Source organism: Dicentrarchus labrax, unplaced genomic scaffold (genome assembly GCF_905237075.1).
Source record: "Dicentrarchus labrax unplaced genomic scaffold, dlabrax2021, whole genome shotgun sequence".
NCBI classification, from domain to species: Eukaryota; Metazoa; Chordata; class Actinopteri; family Moronidae; genus Dicentrarchus; species Dicentrarchus labrax.
In genome coordinates, this window is record NW_026136719.1 from 4,080,633 (window position 1) to 4,105,121 (window position 24,489).

Below are 24,489 nucleotides of genomic sequence, written 5' to 3' on the forward strand. Positions count from 1 at the left end.
TGGTGGTGCGTCGGTCATATGCGTCCCCGCCCTGCGCTCAGGTTCGAACACATTGGTTCCTAGTGTTAGCATTTAGCGCACGGCTTCTTCCGGGACACGTTATTGTTGCATCAGCATCCAACCATCCAGCACTGTGGCAATGTCGACCTCAGGAGAGCCAGGTACAGTCACTAATGCTTGTTTCTCACCGTCAGCCTTTATAACATTAGGCGGGAAATTCATGGGAATGAACGTAAAGCTGCGGTCCGGTCCGCACGAGCCGCTTAGCTAAAGGTAACCGGTGAGTGAAATGACGAGCCGAACATCCTTTAAAAATCTGGCGATTTAATCTCGTAGTTATTGGAGCGGGATGTATCGGCAGAGACACGCAGGGGAACAAATACGATTCTACAGCTGTTCTGAATTTAAAGGAGACACTCTTTAATGTCCACACATATTCCACAAACAGCAACTGTGTTCAGAAAACGATCATTTCAAGTGTTATAATGGGTTCAGGATTGTGAATGGGGTTTGGTTCGGCGTGTTTCTGTGCTGCTCTGATACACTGAGTCTGACAGCAGCCTCAGATCTCATGTAGTGTTATAAGAATAACATGAAACAGAGAATAACTGTCATATAAATACATATATAATATAAATATATAATATATAAATAAATATATAATATAAATATATAATATATAAATAAATGTACATTACTGAAGTGGTGCAGCTCAGATTGTCTTTATCTTTAACAGGTTCACATCTGGACAGATGTTATTTTACATTTTTACTTGCTGGTTGACTGTGGATATATTTCCAGGGAACATTAAAAAACTATTATTATTATTATTATTAACTATTGAGGCTGTGATTTGTTTTATGTAATGTTAGGTTCTGTTGAATGATAAACATTTAATTTACATAAAATATATAAATAAATGTTTGTTTTTACTTTCAGTTTTGCTCAGTTGCATCATCCACTCAAGTCTTCTTTATACATTTTATTTAAAGTTTGAGTGACAAAGGTCCTGAGAACCTCTTGGAATCACTTTTATTTATTATTGTTGTTTTGTCGTCGTTGTTGTTGTTGTTTTTATAAGAAAATTCATTTTTGCCCAGTTGCATCATCTAGTTTGACCCATTAAGTTTCTATTTGATTCACTTTCTTTTAAGGAAGCATGACGCTGGATATTTAATATTGAATATTTCCCCACCTGACATATTCTTTCCACCTAATTGCAGAGAACATGAAGTCTCTCCTGCAGTGGAATTAACATATTATTACATCTATACTATATATATATATATAAACTATATATATGTACTATATATAAACTATATATATATTATATATAAACTATATATATATTATATATAAACTATATATATAAACTATATATATGTACTATATATAAACTATATACTGGCAGACACAGACTATGAGACTGTAGCCCTATATATAACATTAAATATATATAAACTATATATATAACTTTTTTTTTTTTTTTTTTATAATTTTTTTTTTTTTTTTTTTTTTTTTTTTTTTTTTTTTTTTTTTTATTTTTTTTTTTTTTTTTATATATTTTTTTTTTTTTTTTTTTTTTTAAATTTTTTTTTGGAAAAAAAAAAAAAGAGACTGAGCCGTCATTAGAAACTTTGCTTTTAAAAACCCTCCACAGTGCACATTATTAAAGCACCATCGTATCTGCACTAATGTTCAGTTCAGGTCGATACCGATATTTATTTTTACAGCCTTTATCGTTAGGTATACCGGCAACGTGTCCATATTACAGTGCGTTACTACGTTCTTTCAGTCATAGCTATATAAACATATTATTATTATTATTATTATTGTTATTATTATTATTATTATTATAAGACAACCTATGAAAACAAACTCAGTTTAGCTTTTTTCCAAACTAACTGTGACACCTGTTCAATACTTTTTAATGAAGGTGTTATAATTAATTGGTTAGGCACCGTATTAAAGTCAGTAAGCCTCAAAAATCCTCAGAAAGATCTAAAGCTCTATAACTCGGGCAATGTTTGCAATCTCCACATCCTGTAAAACAAAAACTGTTACCCCCCCCTTCACCTTCTTCCAACTTTCACTGTTTCACTTTCAGTCTTAGTTTTTATTTGTTGGTGTGCATTGGTGGAGAAAATACAATCTGAGTTTCTGTTTGACCCACATCAATCGATCCATTTCAGTTTCACTCTGAGTTTGTGGGCATTTCTGTGAAGTTGTGAGCGCAGAACTGATTTACTGGAATTGATTGGAGCTTGTTGTAAAAGTTTATTTATGCATCATTATCCTTTTTTTTATCACGTGTAGATTAGTGTCAGATTTCTCCCTCCTACAGTGAACATCCTCGCCGGAGACAGTGTTTACTCTGGTTACACACATCTCGAAAATATCATCATTGCCCTGGTTGCTGGTGTTAGACACTTGTTGCATCCAATCAGTACTGTATTAATAACTATGGGTGCAGTATTGTCTCTGTCCACGACCTAAAAAACATCAATCTGCTCTCCTCTGAAGTTCCAACATGAGACTGAGAGGAGAAAAGTCCGATTACAGAGTTTGTGTTGGATTTCAGTTCAGTTTTAACTTCATTTTTGTTACATCCTTTGAGTTGGAAGTGGAAACACAGGTCTCGGCTGTGAGTCTGATCGCACTGGTTGTCCCACTGTCCAGGGTGAACTGTTTGTAGTCTAGTCGGTAATTCTTGTGCGAATATTTGCCCTCTTGTTTCTGCAGCCTTTGAGTTTGGCTTCTTGCTACAGATAAATGAGGAGGCCGCGCTGGCTGTGGCCCTGAATGACTACCTAACCTCACGCAGCTACCTGGCTGGGTTCAGCCCCTCCCAGGCCGACCTGAATGCCTTTAAGCTCCTCCGCAGGCCCCCAGACCCGCAACACGTTCACGCTCTGCGCTGGTACAGACACATAGCAGCCCTGCAGCAGGACCTCAACCCTGACAGCAGCAGTGAGTAGACAGCTGAAGGCATGAACAGGCTAGATCATGGTCCCTGTTATGTACCAGCCCCGGATGCTGAGGCTGTCTGAGGTCCTTGGGACAGGAAACATCCCCGGTGATCAAACTAAAAGCAGCTCTAACCCGACGTGCATGAACCCCCCCACTGTTAGAGCAGCATACTGTCTTTGCTTTCTGAGGCTGAGCACTGAGTTTATCACAGTTTAAACAGAATGACAGCAGCCGGGACAAACCACACTCCCTGTTAGTCTTGCTCACAGACATGTTGATTTAAAGAGACACCTACCCAAAGAACAGCTCACATTGAAATGGATTTGATATATAGCTGCATCAATTAGATTGCTATTAAATTAGTCACCTACTGTATAAATAATCGATCATTTTGAAGCATTTTTTAGAAGAAATGTCAAAATTCTCAGATTTCCTCAAATGGGACATTTTTAATTTCTTTTATTTAGTCCTCTGACAGTAAACTGAACATGTTTGTGTTGTGGACACCTTAGGCTTTGGGAAACTATTATTACTGACATTTTATGGACCAAGCAACTTAATAAAATGCTCTATAGATTAATTCATAATGAAAATAATTTAGTTTCAGCCAGGTGAAATGTAAAGCTAACAACTGGCTGTACTGGTCAGATTGTATGTAAGCTTATGAGAAAATGACCCGACTTCATGAGTTTATGGTCTCAATCTCTAGTTTCAAGTCCTCTTTCATCCAGCATGATGTTCATTTTATAAATGATGGTCCAAAGTTTGACTCGAAATGATTAATTGATTATCAAAATAGTTGGCAATTTAACAACTAGTTGATTAATCAGTGCAGCTCCCAAAAAAAACTAAACAGTCTTTATTAAACAGTCTTTATTAAACAGACTTTACAGTCTTTATTAAACAGTCTTTACAGTCTTTATTAAACAGTCTTTACAGTCTTTATTAAACAGACTTTACAGTCTTTATTAAACAGTCTTTACATCTTAAATTACAGTCTTTATAACAATTAAATAGTCTTTATTAACTTTATTAAATAGTCTTTATTAAACAGTCTTTACAGTCTTTATTAAACAGACTTTACAGTCTTTATTAAACAGTCTTTATTAAATAGTCTTTATTAAATAGTCTTTATTAAATAGTCTTTATTAAACAGTCTTTATTAAACAGTATTTATTAAATAATCTTTATTAAATAGTCTTTACAGTCTTTATTAAACAGTCTTTATTAAATAGTCTTTATTAAATAGTCTTTATTAAACAGTCTTTACAGTCTTTATTAAATAGTCTTTATTAAATAGTCTTTATTAAACAGTCTTTACAGTCTTTATTAAACAGTCTTTATTAAACAGTCTTTATTAAACAGTCTTTACAGTCTTTATTAAACAGTCTTTATTAAATAGTCTTTATTAAACAGTCTTTATTAAATAGTCTTTATTAAACAGTCTTTATCTTATTAAACAGTCTTTATTAAACAGTCTTTACAGTCTTTATTAAACAGACTTTGCAGTCTTTATTGAACAGTCTTTATTAAACAGACTTTGCAGTCTTTATTAAATAGTCTTTATTAAACAGTCTTTACAGTCTTTATTAAATAGTCTTTATTAAACAGTCTTTACAGTCTTTATTAAACAGTCTTTATTAAATAGTCTTTATTAAACAGTCTTTACAGTCTTTATTAACAGACTTTACAGTCTTTATTAAACAGTCTTTATTAAACAGTCTTTATTAAATAGTCTTTATTAAATAGTCTTTATTAAACAGTCTTTATTAAACAGTCTTTACAGTCTTTATTAAAAAGTATTTACAGTCTTTATTAAACAGTCTTTATTAAACAGTCTTTACAGTCTTTATTAAACAGTCTTTATTAAACAGTCTTTATTAAACAGTCTTTACAGTCTTTATTAAACAGTCTTTATTAAACAGTCTTTACAGTCTTTATTAAACAGTCTTTATAGTCTTTATAGTCTTTATTAAACAGTCTTTACAGTCTTTATTAAACAGTCTTTACAGTCTTTATTAAACAGTCTTTACAGTCTTTATTATACAATAAGAACACACAGACGTGCATCATATCTTGCACTGCATGCGTTGCATTTGCAAATAAAGTGCTGCCCGCTGGGTGTTTGCATGCTGTGTCTGGCTTTGACAGCTGATTTTCTCCTGACTTTAAAGTAGCTTATGTTCATTAACCCAATGTACCTTTGTGGCATTTGACTGAAGGACAAAACAAACAAGCAGGTTCTGCTCAGTTGTCCTGAGAGTGTGGACTGCACAACCCACCTCACACTTGGAGCTGGATGTTGTAATCTGTAGGGTTTTATGCACAATGACGTCAATATTTCCTTCAGAGTTTTACATTCAGACTCGATATGCAAGTAAAAAACAAATGAATAACAGCAATGTATTTGGATGTTGATTGACATCAGCTGCCTTGGTGTGGATTTTAATTTACGTGTTGTGTCTCTTGATTGAGTGTGAGTTCTCTTGTGGGTTTTGTTTGCACACATATGGATTTGGAAAGCATTGAACAGTACGATAAATACTTGAAAGTTGTGGATACTCTCTGATCGCAGTCGAGCTGAAACTATTAATTGATTAGTCAAACGGCTGAAAATGATCTGCAACAGTTTCAGCTTTTTCAGCTTCTCAAATGTGAACATTTGCAGCTTTTCTTTGTTTTCTATGTCAATATATTGAATATGTTTGTGTTTTGGACTGTTGCACAGGCAAACAAGCTATTTGAACATGCAGCATGTATTCAATTTAAAGCCTCTGTGTAGATTTGTTATGTGAAAGTAACTTTCAGATCAAATTGTAGTTCAAATTTCTGTCTGTGGAAAAAATCAGACCGTGACAACTGGTACAAAGTCATGAAATCTTTTAAAATCCGACACATAGTGGCTTTAAATTCTTGTGTAGCGTGAGAGGTGGCAGAAAACATTTAGTCAATTCCTGCATAGAAAATTTGTCACTTTAAATAAACTTTGGCTTTTTCTAATGATTGTTGTTTTTTAATTTCAGTGAAGGGAAAGCGGGTTCAGCCCCCGTGGTCTCCACCAGCAGGAACAGATGTTCCCCAACTTCGACTCTACAACAGCCTGACGAGAGCAAAGGTAGGTTAGAGAATATCAAATCAGCGTCAGTGCTTGTGTTTCTTTGTGGACTGGGTCTTCATGTGGCTGTTATACATTGACTGTTTATCCAGTCTGAAGCCACATTTTTACCATGTGGCAGCAGAAATTAGATATTGTACGTTTAAACCAGCCATTTCTTCTTGGCAGTACTACTGTGAGCGATTTCAGATCAGTTGGCAAGTAAAACTTCAGGATCTTTATCTGCATCCTGCACAGGAAGTCGACTGTGTAAGACAATGACTCGTCTCAGTTGTTTCTCAGACTTCCTTTGATGTGTGCGTAGTGTGTGATTTAGAATGTGAAACTATTTCTACTATCTATCAGTTGTAATCTGATAGATAGATAGTATAAAGGGCAGAGGAAGGTTGTTAGTTAGAAGGTAGTAATAAAGTGCCAAAGTGGCGGCTGCATCAATAACAGGAAGCGTCTGTCACTGCCGCCAATGCAGCTTGTTTGTGTCCTCAAATAAAATGCCACGTTCTGCATCCATGCTTTCCAAGCATCCTCTTCTCTCTTCATCAGAAATTATGGAACTACACTCAAATGTGTGTTTTTCAGTCGGTTTCAAATCACTGTACAGCTGCAAAAACATGATGGTTTTTCTTTTGTGGGTTTTGACGTGGGACAAATATTAAATCTTATAGTCCAGCAGAGGGTCCTGACTGGCCCCCTTAAGGTTCAAAAAACACAAACAGACTTAAAACTGTGAAGCTATCAACAAAGAAACCTAATCTGATTGTAACCTCACACTGTATTTTTATTTATAATAGTTACATGTGTGCGGAGGTCAGATGTGTGCGGAGGTCAGATGGGTGCGGAGGTCAGATGGGTGCAGCTGATGTTATTGGCCTATCGCAGACATATCGTTATGGTATCGGTTCGGGCGTATATATGTTATCCGATATGAAAACTTCCTCAATAAGATTCTTTCTTTGAGTCATATCGGTGCACAATCCACATAGAAAAGGTCCATTCTCATTCATATATCTGTCTATGTCTTTATGTTTCAGGAGCCGTTTGTTCCTCAGAAAGGGAATAAAGTAACCTGGTACTCCTGCGGGCCTACAGTGTACGATGCCTCACACATGGGACATGCCAGGTAAACAGATCAAAATAAAAAGTATTCATGATGTGAATTTCATCCATAATTATGCTCAGTTCTTCAGTTATAACAGATCTTACAATCTGTCTGTTTAGGTCCTACATATCTTTCGATATCCTGCGAAGGATACTGAGGGACTACTTCAAGTATGATATCTTCTACTGCATGAACATCACAGACATAGATGACAAAGTAAGTCTGATTTATAAGAAAGGCTTATTCTTCACTGGGTTGTACCTCTTTTTATTAAATTAAATAAATTAATAGACTTATATTTCCTATTTTCTCTTGTAATCGTTTGTGCTACTTAAGATAAAATTGTCAAACTTCTTTTTGTCTTGACATCAAGATCAATGCCAATAGTACACACAGTATTTAATACAAACTCTTCTTTATTGTTGTTTGTGGACGCTCAATAGAATAGAATATCGATATCATCCTCATATCTTCATTATCTACACCCCATCTGAAAATCATGTGTCTGTCTGGGAGGATCAGAATATAAAGTCCCAGCAGAGAGATATAAGATATTGTTGTTTTAACTGGTTTGTGACGCATTATTGAAACAGTTCAATCACTCATAGTGAAATTCAGTAGTTACTTGGAGGCTAATTCCCACATCACATGACAAATGGAAAACATCACCAGATAATTATGTATGCCATTAAAACATTTATATTAAGTAGTAATGATGTATTCTGTATAGTTGATAATGATTCATAACTATTTTAAACATACTACAAGGAGTTTCTAACTTATTTATTTATTGATTTAGTAATTTATTACTTATTTATACATTTTATTTGTTCTAGCAAATACATATGCAGAAATGAAATCAATTAAGACGATAGAAACGCGACCGCTTTTGTCCACAGGGGCTGCCAGAATCAACATAAAATATGTTCCTCATAGGGGCTTTAAGTAAACAGCTGCATGTCCACTTTCACAGTTTCAAACAGCGTAAACCGTCAGTATGTTTCCATATTCTCTGCATGCTCGGGCTTTATGTCGGTCTTTCTTTCTCTCAGATCATTAAAAGGGCTCGGCAGAACTACCTCCTGGAACAGTACAAGGAGAAGAAGCCGCAAGCTGCTCAAGTACTGCAGGATGTCCTGAGTGCCAGAGGGGTGAGACCGGACTCCCAATGAGCCTTTAATACAATACAAGAAGTTTAACTGTAGAAGCTTTATTCATACAATGTGCATCTCTCCTTAAAACCACCATACCTGCAGGTTACCTGTAGGTTTCTGTCGTCACATGTGTGTGTTCATCTCTGTCTTCAGCCCTTTCAGGAGCACTTGGCTTCAACAACAGACCCCGACAAGAAGCAGATGCTGGAGAGGCTGGATGCTGCTGTTACAGCGGCCCTGCAGCCCCTGCAGGCAGCAGTTGAGAGCAAAGCAGCAGCGGAGGTCGTCCAACCTCTGGCCCAGGTGAAACTGAGCTCACATGGTCTTCATAATATTGTTAATGCTGCTATTATAAGTACTGTAGTGCTGCAGAGGAGCCCTGGTCTACAAATGTTGTTCTTCAGATGTATGAAAACATGTTTGTTTGGTCACATCATCGTCATTTTAATCGTTTTTTTTCAGTGAAAATTTAATTTGTGATACAAAAATGATTATTCCCACTAATCGAAAATTATACTGCAATCGCTGTAAAAATCTGTGAAAAATAATCACAATATGATGTTTTTACCACATTGTGCAGCCCTAATTCACAGTTTATTTGGATTAAACAATAATAACTTACTAGTGTGAACAGAAGAACAATTCCTATTCTTTTTTATTTAGTCTCATGGAATTCACAATATCTCATTATTTGCTTTTAATTGATTGATTTATACATCCTGTCAGTGTATACCGAGGTAAACTGATACTGATTTCCAGGCTCTTCTGTTTTCAAGGTGCTGCTGGAGAATTCCAAGGACCTTCTGTCTGATTGGTTGGACAAACAGTTTGGAAGTCAAGTCACAGAGAATTCAATCTTCTCCATTCTGCCTAAATACTGGGAGGGAGAGTACCATAAAGACATGGACGCCCTGAACGTAAGTAGAAGGAAAGCAAACTTAATGCAGCAATTCCCTCTATATATGTAAATAATATGTGTCCTATAAACACAGCCTGCATTATAATGAAGCTCTGTAGAGCTGAAGAGAAGTCCTAGCCTACAAATCTTGTCCCAACAAATGTCACACCATCATGATTTTATTGCTTTTTAAGTGAAAATTAAATTTTTGATACAAAAATGATAATTATTTTTTTCTTTGGAGTTCAGTCTTTAGATTCTTTGAAGAAAATCAAACAGTACACAATCATGTTTTAGATCAGTGGTTTTCCTTAAGAGACTCCTTTATATCATTTAGTAAACTGACAAAGGGACATATTTGATGGATATTTCATATTATATTCAATGTAAAACAGTGGAGAACAAACTGAACAGTGAACACAAGAACTGCAGGAAGTTTGTATAAAACCATAGATTTGGATGAATTTGAAACAGATTATTTCAGGTTTCTCTGTCTGTATGATGTATTTTCTATGTTTTAACAATCATACAAACTATCTAAACTTAAAGAAAAATACAATTTTATTTCATTTTCTTCACAAAAATAAACAAAATGCAGTCCCGACCTCGAGGTTGGGAACCACAGTTTCTTTGCAGCAACACTCTGAGATACTTACGACAATGTAGATCTTGTTATATTGTTTCTGTGTATAAACTGTCTTTATGATCTTCAGGTTCTTCCCCCAGACGTTCTCACTCGAGTCAGTGAATACGTTCCCGAGATCGTGGAGTTTGTGGAGAAGGTTGTCTCAAACGGTTATGGGTGAGGAAGAAACCGTTTACCGTTCATATTCACACACATTCTCAGTTATTACACTGGAGATTTTAATCACTTGTTTTTCTGATGTCTACAGGTATGAATCTAACGGTTCTGTGTACTTTGACACCTCGAAGTTTGACGCCTGTCCGCACCACTCGTATGCCAAACTGGTGCCAGAGGCAGTCGGAGACCAGAAAGCGTTACAGGAGGGAGAAGGTCTGCTACATTTCCACTATCGGAGGCTTTTTTATGTCCCCATGTGTAGAAGTTTTATATGATTTAAAATTATTCTGATGGTAAAAGTAATCGCCAAAGTCAAGAATGTTCCACTCGTCCACAGAGGGGCTTTAACATGAATGAATCTGTATCTTGTAGGTGACCTGAGCATCTCTGCTGACAGATTAAGTGAGAAAAAGTCTCCCAATGACTTTGCCTTGTGGAAAGCGTCCAAGCCCGGAGAGCCGTCATGGGACTCTCCATGGGGGAAGGTGAGGGTTCGTTCTTAATGTGGGTGTGTCGTTAAACTGATATCCAACAGAACTTCCAATATTTACTTCCCTGTTGGGGTGCTAGATGGAGTTTTACTCCAAAAGACTACGACATGATTGATTGATTGATTGATTATTGATTGTTTTTGTTGTCCTGGATGTTCTCACAGGGAAGGCCTGGCTGGCATATCGAATGTTCGGCCATGGCTGGCTCTATCTTGGGAGAGTCCATGGACATCCACGGTGGGGGGTTTGATCTTCGATTCCCCCATCACGACAACGAGTTGGCTCAGTCTGAGGTACTAAAGTCTCTCATTATTATTGATTAATGTTATTGAAACTGCTACTCCCATTACACAGAGTGAAGACAGCAGTTACAGATGATTAACTGTGGTGCATTTAAAGACATCACAGCAGTTAAAGAGAGAGTAAAACACAGATTCTGATCTCCGTTGGTGATTTCCCTCCCAGGCTTTCTTTGAGAATGATTACTGGGTCAGATACTTCCTGCACACCGGCCACCTGACCATCGCTGGCTGCAAGATGTCAAAGTCTCTGAAGAATTTCATCACAATTAAGGACGCTCTGGCAAAGAACTCAGGTGATTCATGTGGCCTAAATATCCCCAAATGTGTCAGAGCTTCATTTGGACATTAGTACAGTCCTGTCACAAGCTTCTGTTTCTTAGAGTCTATAGAGATAAAATGATCTGTGACTAGTATTTCGGTACTGCGTCAGATAAATGGAGGCAGTAGATATTGGTTTAACAGTCCTCTTTCCGTCCTCCTGCAGCTCGCCAACTCCGTCTGGCCTTCTTGATGCATTCCTGGAAAGACACCCTGGACTACTCCCCCAACACAATGGAGTCAGCCGTCCAGTACGAGAAGTTCATGAACGTAGGTGACGATACGACAGATGGGACTTTTTAGTTTAGAGGTGGTATAAATTTTTTATTTTATTAACCTGCTGTTTTGCGTTTTTATGTAACAGGAGTTCTTCCTGAATGTGAAAGACATCCTGCGCACTCCGACAGACATCACCGGTCGGTTTGAGAAGTGGGAGGAGGCAGAGATGGAGCTCAACAACAGGTGAGAGAGGAATAAGACATTCAACAGATTTAACCCCAAACAGGTGATTTACTTCAGAATAACCGCCTTTAAAAAACCACGAGCTCGTCTGCAGACGCACCAGTTCTCGACTCAAAACCAATGATTACTTGTGTTTTCCAGTTTCTACGACAGGAAGTCCGCCGTCCACGAGGCTCTGTGTGACAACGTGGACACTCGCACCGCCATGGAGGAGATGAGAGTCCTGGTCAGCCAGAGCAACAGCTACATCGCCAGCAGGAAGAACGCCAAGCTGAGGCCCAACCGCATGCTGGTGGAAAGTATCGCCGTGTATCTCACCAACATGCTGAAGGTGAGACTGTTTCTGACTGTGCTGTTAGGCTGACCTCTGTGGGCTGAAAGGTTAATATCAGGCAAGGAAAGGCAGTGTTATCGATAAAGCATGTTTCATACACAAAGGTAGATTTAAGGTGTTGTGCAATTAAAAGCTCGGCGTACTTTGTGAACAACAGATTCTCATCATCATCTAATTTTTTTAAATAATAATAGGACAATAATAGTAAGACCTTGAGTTTTAGAAACCTTTTATGTATTAGCACAATAGAATAAAAGAATAACAAGGTTTTTAGTCTGGATTAGGACATTACAGTGCCTTTTTTTATTTATATATCATTTAACAACTTTTATTGTACACAATCTTACCAGTTAAAAAGATTCCATGTCGTGCATCCCTGGTTAAAGGATTTATTTCATCCTGTTTCCTGCTTTAAATCTGATTCTTTGTGCTGTTTTTATATGAGCAGTGAAAGCAGCGTTACATGAGTCTGTTGTCGTTTAGATATTTGGTGCCATTGAAGAATCGGAGTCCATCGGTTTCCCAATGGGAGGACAAAGTCAGAACGTGGACGTAAGTAAAGAGACTCTGTTCATTGTGTTAAGCTCACCCTGTTCCTAACATCCCATAATAAGTCAGTCTAGTTAGCAAACAAAAGCTCTGACATCCTGCCCCTGCCTCACCCAGATTTATACGATTTCCTTCGATTGAATGTCTAAATTAAATCTAAATGAATCTTATGTCAAAACAAATGTCCTTAAAATAATAATAATAATAATAATAATAATAACATCACGTGCCATAAAATGTTGACGGCGTTGTGTTTTCCAGCTGGAGAGCACAGTGATGCCGTACCTCTCCGTGCTGTCAGAGTTCAGAGAGGGCGTCCGAAGGATTGCCCGCGAGCAAAAAGGTGAGGACTCGTGTTTTAATTTGACTCTCCAGAGATGCTAATAAAAATATATAATATAATATATAAATCTCATGTAAGTGTTGAATCGGAGACGGTTGAAGCGTAATAACACTTTAATCCTATCTAGTGACGGAGTTGCTGCAGCTGTGTGACGCTGTCCGCAATGATACGTTACCCGAGCTGGGAGTCCGACTGGAAGATCATGAAGGTAACAGAGCTGAAAACTTTAATATTCTGACCTCTAAAGCAAAAATAATGATGAGGAAAAGAATATTATCTTTTTCTGTTACAGTTTAATGAGCTTTGAACCAACTTTATTTAAAGCTTCTACAAGGAGCTTTCGAATTTGTGTTGATTCTGGTGGAAGTGTTTCTTTGTTGATCACGGTCTCCCAAAGCCCAAAGTGACGCCCTCAAATGTTTTGTTTTGTCCACAAGCCAAAAATACTCTATTTACTGTCATAGAGGACTAAAGAAAATACAAAATATTCAAATTTTTTAAGCTGAAATGGGAGAATTTGGACATTCTTTCTTAAAAAATTGTTAAAAACTATGTTTCGATGATCGAAATACTTGGGGATTCATTTAATATTTGACAAATAATCAGTTAGTTGACCGATCACTGCAGCTCTACCCTGAATTTCCATCGTTCTGTGCAAAAACCTGCTTTAAATTGAGTTTTATTTTGCAGATTTTCTGTAAATTGAGACTGAAACTTAAAGCTGTGTAAATTACAGGGAAAGTTAATTTTGTGTTGGTTCTAGCGGCCCCTGTGGACAAACGCGGTAGTGTTTGTACCGCCTTGTTTCATTGATTTCAAGGGGTAACCTGGTGGCAGGCATTAAAAATAACCATATATAGAAATAATTCATCTTTTCACTGATGGTCTTGTGTGTTTATGTATTTCATACGGAGGCATCAGTATTAAATTGACTGTTTCATAAACAGTTAATCTCATTTTCTTCAAACAAGCGACTCTGGCATCCTTGACGTGATTGAAAAGGGAAAACTCGGATGGACACAGAAACACTTTCTGAAAATAAATGTGCTTCTAGTCCCACACTGAGTCTGACTCTTGATGTTGCAGGCCTGCCCACTGTGGTCAAACTGGTGGACAAGGAGACGTTACTGAAGGAGCGAGAGGAGAAGAAGCAGGTGAGGCAGGATTAAAGTTGCAGAAACTGGAAGCCGATAACTCTCGATCAATAATGTCTGAACTATATTAACCATTTCTTCTTGTTAATTATCTGTGAACATCAGATGGAGGAAGAGAAGAAAAGGAAGAAGGAAGAGGCTGCCAGGAAGAAACAAGAACAAGAGGTCAATCAGACGGTTCTACAGAGATTTCTTTTGTTCCTCTGATAATGAACACGTTCACTAACTCTCGTCTTTCACTGTTTCAGATGGCTAAACTGGAGAAGATGAAGGTCCCTCCATGTGAAATGTTTCGCACAGAAACTGACAAGTATTCCAAATTTGATGAAATGGTAAATCCCTCACGCTCTTTCAAACTCTGAATTTTGAAAGAAATATTCAAAGCAGGGCTTCTTGAAGGCAGGACCTACGCAGGGTTCCCACACGTCCTGGAAAACCTGGACATTTAGTGTTTTCCAGTTATGGAAACACCTGGAAATTGATTAAAACGACCAAAAATCCTGTTTTAGTCCTCAGCACTCAGATCGTGTATGTTGTTTGAAACTTCACTGTTTCGAACTATCTTTAGGCGTTGAGTCTCAGCATTTGTGTTAAGTTATTTTTAAAGTTGATATTATTGATGATATTGATCTGAACACGAGTTACATTCCCAGAGCCTTTACTCTCTGATAAACAGTCTCGTCCTGCATTAGAAAAGTTCAAACAACCAAAGAGGAAGAACAATGAGAAGAAAACACTGAATCTGTCATAAAAGAATTCTATTAAGTCTGTATGATTGTTAAAAATTATTAAAAATACACAATACAGACAGAAAATTTTATTAAAATACCAGGAAAACTAATCTCTGATCAATATTCACAAGAAATAATCAGCTCAGAATTTATCCAAATTGCTCGTTTTAGACAAACTTCCTGAAATATCCATAAAACCTGTCACTTGTTCAGGGGTCGTTAGTTTACTCACTGGTAGAAAAGGAGTCCCTGGAGGGAAAAGGGTTGGGAACCAGTGCTCTAAAGTGTGGTTACGTTGCTCTTTCCATGTGTTCATTTCAGTTCACTTGGGTTAATATTTATTTAATCAGAACTGTACTTGTTGGGTTGCTTTCAGGGTTTCCCCACCCATGATGTCGAAGGGAAGGAGCTGAGCAAGGGACAAGCCAAGAAGCTGCGCAAGCTCTACGAGGCCCAGGAGAAACTGCACAATGAGTATCTTCAGATGAATCAGAATGCCAACTGATTGTGTCCACACACACTCCGCGCTCTCCAGAATACCTGCAGAATAAATGATAAAGGCCAGAGATGCTGGGTCATCGTTTGTCTCCTCGTTATCTGTTTCGGATCAGAAAACAACAAAAAACTCCACAAAAAAATGACGGTTCAAATTTATATAGTCTGTGCATCATTTTTCTAAATTCTGGGGGGATCAAAGAGAGCCAGCATCCTCCTCCTTCCCTCGTCGCCAACAAGACTCTGACTGAAGTGAGGTGTAATAATGTGACAGAGTAGCACTGTGCTAACGGTGTCTCCAGATGTTTTCTACATTAATCATGTTTGTGACTGAGACTCTGTAACACTCACAGGCAGTTAAAGCATTTTTTTTAATTGTATAATTTAACTTTGAGTTTAGAAATTAGCTATGAACTGGGACACAGCTGCAGTATGTACAGATGGGTGACAGATGGAAAGAGAAACCAACATTAAGGGTCCTGTATGGAAACATCTGCACTCATTTATTCAGATTTCTTCTTTAATTTGTCACCTCTCTGGCTGAAGGCTCTCGGGCTGCAACCAACCATTATTTTCATTATCGATTCATCATTTTATCCATAAAACTGAAGGAAATAGTTAAAGATATATATAATTTCCCACAACCAAAGGAGATGTATTCACATTGCTCGTTTTATTCGACCAAATCTGATCTCTGTTTAACAAAAGCATAAAATTCTCACATCTGAGAAACAAATGTTCTAGAAGGGACCTTTAATATTATTTAAAGATTTTTAGCGTCACCCATTGTGGAGTTTTTTTGTGACGTTTAGAAATATATCACTTTATACAGACGCTGAATTAGCTGCTGAATAAAACGTATCATTAACTTTTTATAGAAACTTCAGTTAGGTTAATCTCTTGTAGTCCCTCATTTTTACAGACTTTTGGAAAAAATGCAAACCGATATCAGCTGATAGGAGTAGAAAGATAACAGCACCATTACCAAAAGACTCATTTTGTAACTCGACAGTGTGTCAGAGGATGCTGAAGACCTCAAACACCGAAAGAGCTGCCATGTTTCATTCCATATTTCCATATTTCCCAGCTGCTTTATGACAAAAATCTCTGTACTTGGAATATTTTAGATAAATCAATACTTTTTTTCTACACATTTGTATCAGTATTATAAGTTGACCGGATTTCTACAATCTTACAGAATGAGGCTGTTGATGTTCAATTTGGTTGTCGTCAAATCCCCCCAAATAACAAAAAACATTTAAAAAATAGACCTTTTGTTTCTACTGCTCACTGTAGTTTTTATCAAACATTATTCAAACAGGAGGAAATAGTTGTTAGGGACTATTTTCAGTGGCGGATTAATCCACATTTGGTGCTCTAGTGAGTCAAAAATTGAGCTCTGAGCCACTGATAATAAGATAATTCTTGTTTATGGGATCAATTCATTGTTGGTTTTGCTCTTTTCGTGGGATTTGTTGACAGTAAGAAAAATACAGAACATCTCAGACTCTGTGTGGTCTCTCACGGCTCCAGTGGCTCCACATGAACGGAGGCTTTTTATTATTCAACCGTCCATTAGGCTCGTGGGTTTTTGTACTGTCTATGTGTTCAGTTTCGTGGTTATGTGACGGCATAGCTGCAGTAACACTGTCACATCGGAAGATGCTCCAAATAAAGAGGCTGTACACGCTACTGATTCCCTTTCAAGTAATAAAACTGATCATCATTGTGAACTCTTGAGACTTCTGGGAGGTTGACTCTCATCCTTGGCAACATAATGTCATCATTGTAGGAACCAACCGAGATAAACAGATGTTCATTACTCCCATAAACAGACATTCAGACAGAATGAGACTGAAAATTTGATTACAAACTGTCTTATTTTGAAGTTCTGTACGTCCGTTACATTTCTACTGATGCAACCATTAAGTGATTTCGCTGCACACTCTCAATAAATGCTTAAACAGGAGCAGGCGCACGTGTTTCTCCTGTTATTTCATATGTTTCTATAAACTGTGTTTCCTCTAGGTTGAGCTGTGGGTTGAGGGCCAAAGAAGAACAGCTTGTTCCGAATATTAGCAGCTAGTTTTGTACTTTTAGTTTAGGTTTTTATTGAATAAAGCAGTGGGTTCCCAACCTGGGGGTCGCCAGAGCTTCACTGGGGGTTTTAATGCATGTAGAGAAACTATAGTCTACATATTAGGCCTATAGCTCATCGCCCTATATTTAAAAAGTACGCCGTTATAACAACCAAAGAGCTGATAGAACAAGTCAGGGAGAAGAAAACACTGAATTTGTCAAAAAATAAGCCTATTGTGTCTGTATGATTGTGAAAAAATTAAATAAATATACATAATACAGAGAGAATTGTGTAAAAACTTCTTATTCAATTATTATTAAATTAAATCTCTGATCAATATTTACAGGAAATAATCTGCTCCAATTTCACATAAACTTCCTTCAGTTGTTCTGTATTATTATTGTTATATTTATCTATTGTTATATTTATTTATTTATTTCAATTTTTTTCTTTGTGTGTTTTTTCAGTCTTAACAAAGAAAAGAAATTCAGTCATTTTTGGTACAGTGTGCAGCACAGAAGGGGTTACTTTCTTGTTTCAGATGCTGAGAAACACAAAGACACAGAAGCAACCTTCATCTATAATCAGTAAAATGTAAATATTTTTATGAATTAAAAGAACTTTTTACAGTGTATATACAATATACAAAATCATCTACTGTATTTTTGTACATTTTACTTGTTGATCTAAATTTAAATAAAGAGAAAGTGTATTTTCTTCATTATTTGATGCAGTGACCAAATATGCTGTAAACATTAATAATTAATCAATGGAAACATTATAGAACACAAAGTGGAGACTCCTGAAATGTATTTAATCTATAATAATGTTATTCATTGAATTAATCCTATTATTTATTTAATATTTATTATTATTATTATTATTATTATTATAAGTATTATTATTATTATAAGTATTATTATTATTATATTTATTATTATTATTATTATAAGTATTATTATTATTATTGTTATTATTATTATTATAAGTATTATTATTATTATTATTATTATTATATTATTTTTATTATTATTATTATTATATAGTATTATTATATTATTTATTATTATTATAAGTATTATTATTATAAAGTATTATTATTATAAGTATTATTATTATTATAAGTTATTATTATTATAATATTATTATTATTATTATAAGTATTATTATTATAAGTATTATTATTATTATTATTATTATTATTATTATAAGTATGATTATTATTATTATATTATTATTATTATTATTATTATAAGTATTATTATTATAAGTATTATTATTATTGTTATTATTATTATTATAAGTATTATTATTATTATTTGTTATTATTATTATTATTATTATTAATGTAGAAGAAGAACTCGTGTTTTATTCCATTTTTAAAGTCCTTAATCGTACCTTTGACCTCACTGGTGATCAGCCAATCAGGAGCGTCCTACTGGAGCTGCCTGGTGATTGGTTGGTGATCAGCCAATCAGAAGCGTCCTACCGGAGCTGTATCCAATCAGAATGGACGCAGCGCTATTTGAAAGCTGCTCGTGTGCGTGTTGTTTACCTGCAGAAGTCGGTGCTCTCGGATCTTGTCGGTGCTCACGGATCTTGTCGGTGCTCACGGATCTTGTCGGTGCTCACGGACCTTGTCGGTGCTCTCGGACCTTGTCGGTGCTCTCGGACCTTGTCGGTGCTCTCGGACCTTGTCGGTGCTCTCGGATCTTGTCGGTGCTCTCGGATCTTGTCGGTGGTCACATTGTCCGGTTGCTGCTGGAATAAATCTCCGTGTCGTTGCTTTCAGTCCCGGTTCGTCCTCGTTGCTGCCGCCGTTAAACATGTCGTCAGTGGAATTTCCCGCCGCGGTGAGTAAACTGAACTTATTCCTCCGCTGCTCGTGAGCTACCGTTAGCCTCTGTGCTCCCTGTCGGGCTTTGTGTTCGCGTTGTGTTTTGTTTTAGAGATTTATAACGCAACTTTACGGCAGGCAGCGTTTCTGAAGCTTCTCCGGAGTCGTTGAGTTTTGTGTCCGTGTGTTTGTAGCTGCTTCCCGCCGCAGACAACCCGGTGAAGATGGGTAAAAGCACCGCAGCAGGTCTGAGGAGAGCCGCTCTGGGAGAGATTACCAACTTTCCTGGAGCCGCAGTCAACACAAAGGTAACATTACGGACCCACAGTACAGCTGCTGGGGTTGGGCTCACTCTCATTAACGATGTGAAGCTCAAAGTAACTAAAGACACTGAGACACAAACTGTAGGATGAGCTTAAAGTATATGGACACACTGATCTACAGAGCCACAGTCCTCTGGCCTAAGATGTTCCTTTATTGATCCCTGGAGGGGAAACTCAGATTTGGAACAGGGAATGTAGAGCAAAGAACAAAATGCAATAAAATCTTTCCACTATGTTCAATAAAGGTGAATATAAGCTTGTACCTGTAAGAAAACAGCTCATTTTGGCTGTTAATGGTTATTTAAAGTTATTCTATGAAGTACCAAATGATCCCAGTGCAGTCGCCTTGTGATCAGACAGTTTCTCATTTAGAGACATTAATGTTTAATTTGGACTGAATTCTCAATCTAACAGCTTTACAGCCCAAAACTCTTAAAACTTTATTTCTGATTAAAACTTTGTTCCCTCAGAGGACGGGACGAGCCAAAGCGTCGGCCAAACCGTCCTGTGCCCTAAAAGCTGCGCCCGCTGCGGTCCAGGTGGTGCGTCCAGTAGTCCGGGTTCAAGCTCCTGCAGATCCTCTCCCCCCGGTCTCAGAGGAGTCTGCTGACGTGTCCATGAAGGAGGAAGAGGAACTGTGCCAGGCTTTCTCCGAGGCGCTGCTCACCGTGGAGGACGTGGACGAGCAGGACGCCGACCTGCCGCAGCTCTGCTCGCAATATGTGAAAGATATCTACAGTTACCTCCACGTCCTGGAGGTAGTTGGATCCCTCCGTCAGTCGGACTCTCTGCTCTCTCCCTGCACTGTCTGGTATTCATCGCTCTGTCTCCACAGGTGCAGCAGGCCGTACGAGCCAACTACATGCAGGGTTATGAGATCACCGAGCGCATGCGAGCTCTGCTGATCGACTGGCTGGTCCAGGTTCACTCCAGGTTCCAGCTGCTGCAGGAGACTCTGTACCTCACAGTTGCCGTCCTGGATCGTTTCCTCCAGGTAGGAACCGTCTCTCGGAGCTCGTGTTCTCTCCGTGTTTGTGGGCTGAGTTCAAACCCCATCCTCTGTGCTGCAGGTCCAGCCGGTCTCTCGCAGGAAGCTGCAGCTCGTCGGCGTGACGGCCATGCTGGTGGCCTGTAAATACGAGGAGATGTACGCGCCGGAGGTCGGAGACTTCGCCTACATCACAGACAACGCGTTCACCAAGTCTCAGATTCTGGAGATGGAGCAGGTGGTTCTGAGGACGCTCAACTTTGAGCTCGGACGTCCTCTTCCGTTACACTTCCTCAGACGGGCTTCAAAAGTGGCTAGTGTGAGTTTGCCTTCATGTAGGGATGAGTTGTGTTGAGCCTTATCATTCTATTAACAACGGTGGAAAACTCTGGAGACTGTCAGCAGATTAGACAGTGTTGTGATAAATGTTGAGCTCATCAGGATGTTTTCCTCAGTCTGATGTAGAGAGACACACTCTGGCCAAGTACCTGATGGAGTTGACCCTCATCGACTACCACATGGTTCACTATCGGCCCTCTGAGATCGCCGCTGCCTCCCTTTGTCTCTCCCAGCTGCTGCTCGACGGGCTGCCGTGGGTGAGTTTGACCGGATTCAACCGGCTGGTTTAAAGAATGTAAATCTGCCTCGTTTACAGCTTCTTCAGCAGAGTTGAACTGTCTCCTCCTGTCAGTCTCAAACACAGCAGCACTACTCTACTTACGACGAGGCCCACCTGAAGCCCATCATGCAGCACATCGCCAAGAACGTCTTGCTGGTGAACGACGGGAAGACAAAGTTCCAGGTGAGTTATCGACAGAAGACTCGGGAACCTTTTTGTGACTTTGTGTTGAGCAGAAATGAAACCCTCCGTTTCCTCTGCAGGCTATAAAGAACAAGTACTCGAGCAGCAGACTGATGAAGATCAGCCTCATCCCTCAGCTGAAGACGCCCATCATCAAGAACATGGCGGCCGCTGTGCTCAACAATCCTTGAGGAACTTTTCTACTTCAGAGGAGATTTTACTTGCACTTTATTTTAGAGTTTTTAATAAAATGGTGGTATATTTTTAAACCAAGCTTTGTGGTTTCTTCAGAAGTTTGGCTGCTAGTTTTTGTTTTTCTTCCAATGCACCTTGAACTGCATCAAACCTGAGCTGGGACACTGCACGGCTTCCAGTCAGGTTGTTTGCAACGAACTCCATCAAAGACTTTCTTAATGTTTTCTAGACTTTAACTGGTTCACTTGAGCGTTTAGTCTACCTCATGGGTAAATCAAGTGCCTTGTGTGCTTTAGTTGTATCTCTTGTACACCATCATGTATTTAATGTGTCCATATTGTGCATAATGCACCTGCATGTTGTGGCATTCATTCATCATGATCTCCACCTTGTCCATCTTAATATTTAAGATGGCTTAGCTTGTAATTTAGCAAATTCTTTAACAGCCCTGTTTGAGTCAACTGATTTTATTTGTATTAATCTCCATAAGAGTGACGCCGATGACCAGACTGAGCTGGTGCAACCGGTTCTACAATATGAAACATTTCACTGACCAGAAGAATAACTCTGTCCAGAAATTAAAAGCAATGAAATGACCAAGGAAAAACAAGTGTTTGTCTTTTTATAGTTTATTACTAAAATAAGAGTTTGTGGAAAGCTGACAGGTTTCATCTGTGTGACGTTGGCGTCCTGTTACATCAGAGGGGATGTTGGAGTTTAGTTGAAGCGGACTCTGCGCATCGAGCCCACAGTGTTGTTCTGGCTGCCCCAGTCGGAGAAGTTGTTGTAATCGCGCTTCTCCAGGATGTAATGAGGTCCTCTGTAGTTGGGCTCCTGATACACCACCCACCTACACACACATACACAGAGAGAGAGAGGGGTTATTGTAAGCTGCGATTAGATAATGTAGTCTTGAGACTGGACTGGTGAGTCCCCAGAGACGTCACCAAATACATTTCAGGAGAGCTGTGACTTGTTTTTAAATGAATAGATTAGTCAATTGTAAGAATATTGTTTCACTAATCGTTTTCCAACGTTTAAAGTACGTCGGAATATTCAAATACTGTCATTGTAACGGTTCTTTCTTGAGAAACAGCGACTGTGATCTCAAGCACAAGGTCCATTTAGTAGCTGTTCTGGAGCTTTTGGTCTTATCTCAGTCTTCATCAGCATCAGAGTTTCTGCTGCCAAGAATGAACTTTGAACCCTGACTTATGAGTCAATATGGAAGAGAAGTCCTTAAAGTGCTCAAAAAATAAAGACATCAGGCAGGACGTTGCACTTACGCTCCGCCGAGCACGCGGATGGAGGCGACTCTGTTGAGGCTGTAGCGGCTCATCAGGTTGGGGATGTCGTCCTGGAGCTCCATCTTCTTACCGGAGAAGCCGGCCCGCTCAAACAGCTGAGCCTTGGCGGGGTTGTTGTCCTGGAAACAGCAGAAACATTCAGAGAAACTGCCAGTGAGCTTCACCCGGGACAGTAGAGCTCGGCCATTGTTCTATTAGATAAGAGATATCAGTCTACTGTGTATATTCTTTAAGTTTTCTAAAAGTAAGAAGGCCTCGCGACCCCCCCTGTGAAGCTTTGGCGACCCCTGGTGGGGGTCCTGACCCCCATGTTGGGAACCACTGCTCTGGAAGATAAAGAAGATCAGTTTTACGTGATGATGTTTCCCATCTAAAATCTGTTTTATCTCATATGTTTGAGAATCCTTTCGAGCACAAATACAACCATGAATCTACTCCATTGTTTCCCCTCAGTGTAACACTCTGTGTTATTGCCTAGAAAATTACAAACTTTACAGTCTGTTCTCTGACAGATTGTACTCAGATTTACGGAGCCCGGCAGTAACCGATTAACCCTCTGGGCTCTACAGGTCTTGATAGGAGAACAGGGTCAGTCTCATGTTACTCCATTATGTAATGTGTCACACACAGCCTCTAATGGTCGACAGACTCAACCTGAGGCATCATGTGTGGACGGCTAACAGCAGCAATGGTTTTCAACACGGAAAAATGGATAAATACTCACAGAAGACATTCTGTGTTATTTGACTGACTATAAATGTGTGTGTTTTTGTTTCACCTGTTTGATGGAGCGGACAGAGGAGACGTGGTCCACCTGAGCACACCACTTGTCGTAGCAGTTGTACTCTCCCCGCTCGGACATGTCCCACAGGTACTGACGGCCCCGGAAGTTCTCATGTTCGTAACCCACCCATCTTTAAAAGAGCGGAGAAGAAGAAGAGAGTCAGAGACTGATGAAGAATTAAATATAAAACTAATTTACATGAAGTTTGGTTGACAGAAGAAGTCTTATGATTCAAAGTTTCCACAAATCATAACTCAAACCCAGCACTGATTAATGAACTGTCAGTTTATCTCAACATCAAAGGAGAATATGACTGTTGCTTTCAGTGACTGTATGTTATTGTGAACCAGGTCCTAACTACATGAAAACTTAAATTTAATGTATATAGATTTTATTTATCTATTAAATGTCGTTTTGTAACAACTGTGTTTAATCTTAGACTATTTTCTCTTTCAGGAGACAATAAAAGAAACCTTGAACTTCTGTGCAGTTTTAACTTTGATTCATTTCTGACTTTTAACTAAAAATCTCTCGTGAGAATCCCGGTTTTGGATCAGATTCTTGGCCTGAGGCTCATCTGTCCACCAAACTTCATGGAAATGTCTCTATATTGAACCAAAACTCCTTAGATGTAACAACAGAGTACATATCTGTATCTGAACCACTGTTTGTGTGTCTGATGTTACTAACTATATCTTCTTTTACATATTTGGAGTTCCCATCTTTAAATAGTGAAAAAGAACCCCACATGCAGGCTGCAGACACTTTGCTGTGATCTACAGGTCTGTCTGTGTGTTGCAGTGACCTGTCGTGTACTGTAGGTGGCGGTGTGGACTTACGCTCCGCTCTCCACCTGCACAGAGTTACATCTCTCTGGGAAGTTCTTGTCACTGATCCTGGAGCAGTCAGAACTCAGGTCCAGTCGCCTGCCGGCGAAGTTCCTCTGCTCGAATAGG

General features: G+C 38.5%; 3 protein-coding genes across 4 annotated transcripts in view; 2 read left to right on the plus strand and 1 right to left on the minus strand.

Annotated features, from left to right (window-relative positions):
* The first annotated feature begins 2 nt into the window (after positions 1 to 2).
* On the plus strand, positions 3 to 17,186 carry cars1 (cysteinyl-tRNA synthetase 1). Of its 2 annotated transcripts, XM_051378266.1 has the most exons (23): positions 3 to 161; positions 2,743 to 2,970; positions 5,994 to 6,085; positions 7,117 to 7,205; positions 7,304 to 7,400; positions 8,237 to 8,335; positions 8,492 to 8,641; positions 9,115 to 9,255; positions 9,950 to 10,038; positions 10,130 to 10,251; positions 10,411 to 10,523; positions 10,694 to 10,822; positions 10,995 to 11,124; positions 11,316 to 11,419; positions 11,514 to 11,611; positions 11,753 to 11,942; positions 12,429 to 12,497; positions 12,756 to 12,837; positions 12,965 to 13,045; positions 13,924 to 13,991; positions 14,097 to 14,156; positions 14,240 to 14,323; positions 15,099 to 17,186. In XM_051378266.1, the coding sequence occupies exons 1-23, from the start codon at positions 140 to 142 to the stop codon at positions 15,225 to 15,227; spliced, it is 2,466 nt and encodes an 821-aa protein (XP_051234226.1). In that variant the 5' UTR covers positions 3 to 139; the 3' UTR covers positions 15,228 to 17,186. The 2 variants fall into 2 exon arrangements, with proteins under 2 accessions (XP_051234226.1, XP_051234227.1); XM_051378267.1 differs by lacking the exon at positions 2,743 to 2,970.
* A 1,770-nt stretch (positions 17,187 to 18,956) lies between these two features.
* Positions 18,957 to 21,516, plus strand: LOC127351093 (G2/mitotic-specific cyclin-B2). Its single transcript, XM_051378271.1, has 8 exons — positions 18,957 to 19,150; positions 19,329 to 19,442; positions 19,928 to 20,215; positions 20,293 to 20,451; positions 20,528 to 20,764; positions 20,901 to 21,041; positions 21,137 to 21,247; positions 21,328 to 21,516. The coding sequence occupies exons 1-8, from the start codon at positions 19,124 to 19,126 to the stop codon at positions 21,436 to 21,438; spliced, it is 1,188 nt and encodes a 395-aa protein (XP_051234231.1). The 5' UTR covers positions 18,957 to 19,123; the 3' UTR covers positions 21,439 to 21,516.
* A 539-nt stretch (positions 21,517 to 22,055) lies between these two features.
* crybgx (crystallin beta gamma X) overlaps positions 22,056 to 24,489 on the minus strand; it is a 4,046-nt gene continuing 1,612 nt past the window's right edge. The window contains exons 3-6 of the mRNA XM_051378273.1: positions 24,373 to 24,489; positions 23,528 to 23,663; positions 22,729 to 22,868; positions 22,056 to 22,292 (exon numbers count right to left, since the gene is read on the minus strand). The exon at positions 24,373 to 24,489 is cut by the window's right edge and continues 5 nt beyond it. Coding sequence (XP_051234233.1) covers positions 22,160 to 22,292; positions 22,729 to 22,868; positions 23,528 to 23,663; positions 24,373 to 24,489 — 526 coding nt within the window. The 3' untranslated portion in view covers positions 22,056 to 22,159. The remainder of the gene's footprint in view (positions 22,293 to 22,728; positions 22,869 to 23,527; positions 23,664 to 24,372) is intronic.